The sequence below is a fragment of the Gasterosteus aculeatus genome, chromosome 4 (assembly GCF_964276395.1).
Source record: "Gasterosteus aculeatus chromosome 4, fGasAcu3.hap1.1, whole genome shotgun sequence".
NCBI classification, from domain to species: Eukaryota; Metazoa; Chordata; class Actinopteri; order Perciformes; family Gasterosteidae; genus Gasterosteus; species Gasterosteus aculeatus.
In genome coordinates this window covers 9,852,954-9,858,953 of record NC_135691.1, presented here as the reverse complement: position 1 = coordinate 9,858,953, position 6,000 = coordinate 9,852,954, and the positions used below count along the sequence as shown (strand labels likewise).

The window sequence follows — 6,000 nt, the reverse complement described above, 5'->3', positions numbered from 1 at the left end:
TTAAATTCCTTAAGATTTTTTTAATAGTTCTGCATATGAAAGAATTACTACAAGCATAATTCTGTATACATATTCTCCAGTCAAATACAATAAAATAAGTGTAAAAATTCACATAGAAAATAATCTCTCCAAAAAAAAAAAAAAAAAAAATTCCAGTGATGTCCTGACAACCGTTGTCTCCTTACACACAATCACCTGGCATGGTCCCCCTGAAGAGACGGGCAGAATAATAAAACAGCAGACACGTCTCCTGCTTAACTACAGCTACAAGATATGTTGTGGTTGAGAGCGAATCATGCTAATTGTTGCTGGTTTAAAATGCATCACCAGCACCGGATCAGGTCAAGGATCTGTACTGTACTAATAACCGTGAATCCTTTCCATTTTGGATATTTCACAAGTATTTCCTCCATTACGGGCGAAATGAAGCCTTAAATCAGCATGGTGACGAATCCAGTAGATTTAGAACTTGTGAGCAGTACAGTATTGTGTTTGCATAGTTATAAATATGATACGGAGCAGCTGACACTCCCTCTCTGTATTTCCGTCTGATATGACACTACAACATCATGGCAACATGTATGCTGATGATTACTGAACACAAATAAGAGCAAAGGCCAGACATGGAGCGACAACTGTTGCAGTTCAGCAGGAGGGAAAGTGGGTGAACACCAACACACATTCTTGTCTCAGCAGTTTTGGGGCAGTTTCCCTGTGTGCTATATCTTCAGGAGAAAGACCACAGAGCCGTTTATGAAACCGAGGATTGTGACAGCACGGTCGGTGCTGCACAGTAATTACAGACGGCAACACACGCATGCACGAAAAAAAATCCTAAAAAGCACAAACCCACATGTGGGAGGTGTGAGTGTGCACATCAAACTGAATATATGTGGTATACTTGACAAACTAATGCGAAAATTTTAAAAAAGTGTGCCGGGTTGCATTTTAAAGGGATACACCTTATAAAAAGCTAAACAAATTTGGTTTAGAGAAGAACTCCTATGAAATCTCTACTTCGCTCCCCGGACTCAATAAGGATGTTGATGTGAACGGGTGCGAGCATGTTTATGTAATTTGGGCACAGGTGGTATCTTTGTTTAAATTGTCTCAGTCTTTCTGTGAAATCCATCTCAGGCATGAACACCAGTGAACAAAATCCCTTCTCAGTAGAAAATAAAAGAAAACCCCCGGTGATGACTGCTGCTTACTCTCCCACAGAGCAGCCCAATGTGAACTGGACCAAACCGGGGAGGGAAATGACAAGACTGGATTTGCATTGGTTGGCACTTTCTTCAAAAACAGAGAAAAAGTGAATAATGATTACAAACGGTAACGTACGAGAGCGCACAAAGCAGTATGTTTCATGGGATTAAAAAAAGTGAATAAGTGAATAAACGTGATACAGCCAGAGAAAAGGCTATGAAGGATCAGCAGGATGTGCCAGATTTCAGATATTCCCAGCCTACAACAAAAAACACCAAGAAGGGGGGGTCCTCACAAGTCTTTGGAACTGCTGAGGTCGATCTTTGTCCGACGACAGGTGAATAACGTCAAAAACAAAGACAGAAATAGGTGAACAGATATGTGCACATGCTGAAGAAAGCAATTCAATCTTTACGACAATGGCAAAGTAACCAGAAGCGGAGCTGTGAGGCCCGCCCTCATCCTCTGCCCCTCCCTGAAGGCGCGGTCAGCGCTTCCCTTAAAGAAGATCCCGTTGAGATGAAGCTCGAACTCTGAGAAGCACAGAGGCGTTTCCTGTGAGCTAATCTCAGATTGATATTGGCCCCTGGAATGGCTACGAAATACATCCGTGTTTTTATATCACAGACTGTGAGTAAAAAAAAAAACCCAAACCCCTCCCGTTTGCCTAATTGGAGCGAGAGGAAGTAGCGTCCAGTAACTCCTCCAATGACTGCGCTCCTTCTAGTTCAGGCTCCTCCTTTACATCAGACTTCTTCTTGGCGGGCTTTTTGCTGGACGAGGGCGTCCCCTCCTGCATCAGCTCTTTGGCCAGGATGCTGGTCACTGCGTTGCCAGCTCGTCTGTGGTTGGCTGAGAAAGACAAATGGCGAGTTAGTGAGATCAAAATAACGAGATGTTTATAGCAGATACCTGGGTACCTCCAAGAACTCCAACAAAGGAACAAGCAAGATGCTTCATTTCTTACCGAAACAGAGAGACATGCATTAGTATGACACAAAAAAAACACAACAGGCTTAATAGTATGTGGCCGAGTACGCATGTGGATTAATGCGACATCTGGAGCTAACTCTGCTAGCGTCAGCTTAGACTCAACCTGATCTTAAAATGAGTAAAGACGAAGTGCGGCAGACTTTCAGATGAAGAAGTGGGAATAAACGTTTAAAACGTAGAGGAGGAAGGGGTAGAACGAAGGGTGACTCATCCTGTGGGAGGCAGGTTCAGGTGCGTGAAAATGAGACGAACATGGATGCAGAAATTGAGGAAAAAGGATGCATGAGGTGGAAGGAGGGAGGGAAGGAAGCAGTACAACAGATCCAAAACAAAGTGTGGATGCAGTGAGGAAAGACGAGCATGCTGCCTTTTATTCTTCTACCTGCACTATATCCTCCTCCCACACACACACACACACACACACACACACACACACACACACACACACACACACACACACACACACACACACACACACACACACACACACACACACACACACACACACACACACACACACACACACTCTAGCAGTAGCCTTGCCCTTATCTCTCCTTCTGTCTGCAGCTCTTACGTTTCCTTTTCCTGCGTGGGATGCGCGCTGTGCAGCAGCGGCCATTTTGAATAATATAGGTCAGTGGGAGATTGGATGTGAGGTTCTGACTCGTCTATGCATGTTCACAACCCAGAGGTTATAAATAAAGGGTTGACGTCAGTACAGGACACATTTGTTATGGGCACGCACACACATTGACGTAATGTGTTCCTGTTCCTACTGGTGAGAAATAAAAGATCAATCCAACAAGGTCATGATGCAAACCAACAGCAACACGCATGCAAATGAACGGTGGAACACAGACGACAAACAGAGGGGAAAACACAACACGCAGAAACAAAAGTTACCTAACAGGTCTCCAGAACTAGCTGTGACAAAGACACAATTGAGTCTGGGGAGAAAGAGGAGAAGGAGAATTTGGAGACTCGTCTTCTGTGGACGTGAAACTCAGCCGGACGGCTGCAAATGACCATTTCACACCGTTTCCTCAGAGATCCTCTATCGCTCAGTCAACTCAAGTATGTCCTGCATATCTATTTTTGCCCATTTCACTTCCGCCTTATTCATAAACTTACTAATTAGAAATTATGTAAATGACCCCAAAATGAAGCAAAAGAGTGCGAGTCAGTGTGGGCGTCGTTCTATGTGTGCTGTGCCGAGCGAGTCCTAAAAATAAAAACCCTGCAGAGAATAGCTCTTCAAAGGCTGTCAACCTCTTCTCCTCCTCCTCGCTCCTCCGGAGAGAGAAGACAGCGAGGAGGAGGGGGGAGGAGGAGAGGGGAGGAGGAGGGGGGGGTATCACAGGGTTGTTGCATTGTATGCAGCGGAGGGGAAAGATGAAGACAGACAGAACCCTGCAGATTAAAGTAATGACAGGAACATTTTATCTGCATTTATACTCGAACAGCCTCAGAAGCAAATACTCAGCAAACCCACTTAATCTCAATGGCAGATTGCATTTATAAAAGCATTTCAAATAATATATATATATATATATATATATATATATATATATATATATATATATACAATACTATTCAGAGGTTTGGACACATTTTCTCATTCAATGAGAAAGGGTCTGTACACTATGTGTATTTCATTTCAAAACAACAAAAGCTTTAGATTTCATGAACAGATGGGCACTTTAGTGTTGATTGAATGTTATGCAGAGGTGTTAACAGGGCTTTGTGGGGGAGCAACAACAAATTATCAAGGATCACCAGACCTAATCCTATAAGGGATTTGCTTTGGAGCAGATCTGAGGCTGATCATTGACACGTTTAGGAATATGTGGAAAGTAAATAGAATGCTCTTGCAACTCAGAAGTCCTCTTTTGTCATGACTTAGTTGCACAAAGACACACGTGGGTCTGGAAGGAGCCGTCTAAAGCCCGAGAAAACACATCGACGATGAAACGCTCCGCTGGGATTTTGACCACTCTTTATTTCAACGTTTTAATCCATCTCTTGCAAGCCTCTCGACCTTGTGAAAGTACCCATTAGACCCGTGGCACTACAAACACAGGAAACACTCGGGATGTGTGTGCAGAAACTCGCTGTGATGTTCACTAAATGATCCATGCACTTGGCAGGAAGCCCGTAGTGTGGAAACGAGACGTCGGGACTCACAACAGAGACGGCTCACTGCTGAACCAATGTGTTTGCACATGGAGGGGCAATCAGAGGCATAAAGATAGTCTGTAACACATTACGCTGCAGGAGACTGAATAATGACTGGCTGATGAGGGAAAGAGCCCTTTGTTGTACAGCATGCAAGTGTGTTGACCTTATGAGGGGAAAGTAAAGAAAAAAAAGATGGGTGAGGATTTGCAGCAATGCAAGTGTGAGGCAGCCGGAGACAAGAAGCTTCCTCGGGGAAGTGTCTCGGGGACCTTGGTGAACGCACAAAGTGCACACAGTCTGTATCCCGCACAAAGCGTACACTGCGACTTAGTGAGCATGGACTCTGCATTGCTGTGACCAACAGCGAAGCAGCCATCTTTCTTCTCTAAGCTCACAGTCAGCAACAGCAGCTGCAGCAAAGCCCCCGGTCACATGATAACATGGTAACGGCGCCATTATGATCGAGCGGGATGGCGTGTTTGCAGAGGGCGGCTGGAGCTCCTTCAGTGTCTCTGTCTGAGGGACTCACAGCGCCCTCCTCAGGACGTGCTGCGTAACACAGCAGCTCTGCACTGGAGGACTGTGGGAAATGGTGACGTCATCTAGAACCACTGCCGGCTTGTGTGTGGTGCTGATGTGCCCGCCGGCATTTCATGTGCCCCAACTGGTGCATATGTGAGGCTTGATAATGACGTGATTGATGAGTTCTATTGGTCCGAATGATCTCTTCCTCTGTGTGTGTGTGTATTTATGTGAACATCTGGGACAGCACAGACCTCTATAGGGAGCTTCTTTATTCAATTGTAGGGGTCTGCGGTGCCAGCGTGTGCCTCTTTTGTTGCCATCGCGTTTATCCGCGTCCCTCTGTTGTGATTGGTGCTTTGTAACTAGTTGCGGCTGCGATTGGTTGCTGTGGCTGGGTCGCGACCCCGCAGATGGGTCCACACTGAGTGTCTGAACACATCATTCCTCCACACACACACACACACACACACACACGAGTGACCATATATTGCTTTAAACGCATGCATGGACAAATTAGTCTGATTCAGCGAAGCTGTGTAGACGCAGACAGACGATAAGTTACAATCTCAAGCAGAGACTTGAGTGTTGGAAGAACGTCCTCTTGGACGTAACGTCTCGATTTGGGTGCATGCATGGGTACGCACGCTTCCCTGTGTCTTTGTATTGGCATGCAAGCATCTGGTGTGTGCGTTTTGTCTATGTGTTTAAAGGAGGGGGGTTAGACGGACAGCTGAGGACACCCCATGCAGTCCTCTCATTCAACACAACCAGCACAAAGACACACACACACAGAGTGAGCTGAGGTGCAGTTCAAAGGTCAGAATGCATATAGCCTTCGTAGCCTCGTGGCTTTCCTTTCAGTCACGATGCTGTGACACAATAAGCGCGACCGCACACTCAATGGGCCCTTCAACACAAAGTTGAGGATGTTTACGGTCGACACAGCTGTGAAGAGAAGAAAGAAAGAGGAGCGGGACACACGTCCCGTAATGGAGACCCTCACTTGCTATTGTGGTCCATCAGAACACTTAATACAATAGCGTTGCTTACATGTGAAGGATACACAACCACAGAATAAGGATAAGGTTCTCGGTGTTT

At 45.5% G+C, this 6,000-nt stretch overlaps 1 protein-coding gene across 2 annotated transcripts in view; it reads right to left on the bottom strand.

The window, feature by feature from the left end:
- LOC144406190 (protein diaphanous homolog 1-like) overlaps positions 1-6,000 on the bottom strand; it is a 125,163-nt gene continuing 119,163 nt past the window's right edge. The window contains exons 11-12 of one of the 2 annotated variants that reach the window (XM_078101201.1): positions 3,103-3,146; positions 1,921-2,058 (exon numbers count right to left, since the gene is read on the bottom strand). In XM_078101201.1, coding sequence (XP_077957327.1) covers positions 3,103-3,146 — 44 coding nt within the window. In that variant the 3' untranslated portion in view covers positions 1,921-2,058. Of the gene's footprint in view, positions 2,059-3,102; positions 3,147-6,000 lie in introns of both variants that reach the window. The other variant, XM_078101200.1, reaches the window with a different exon arrangement.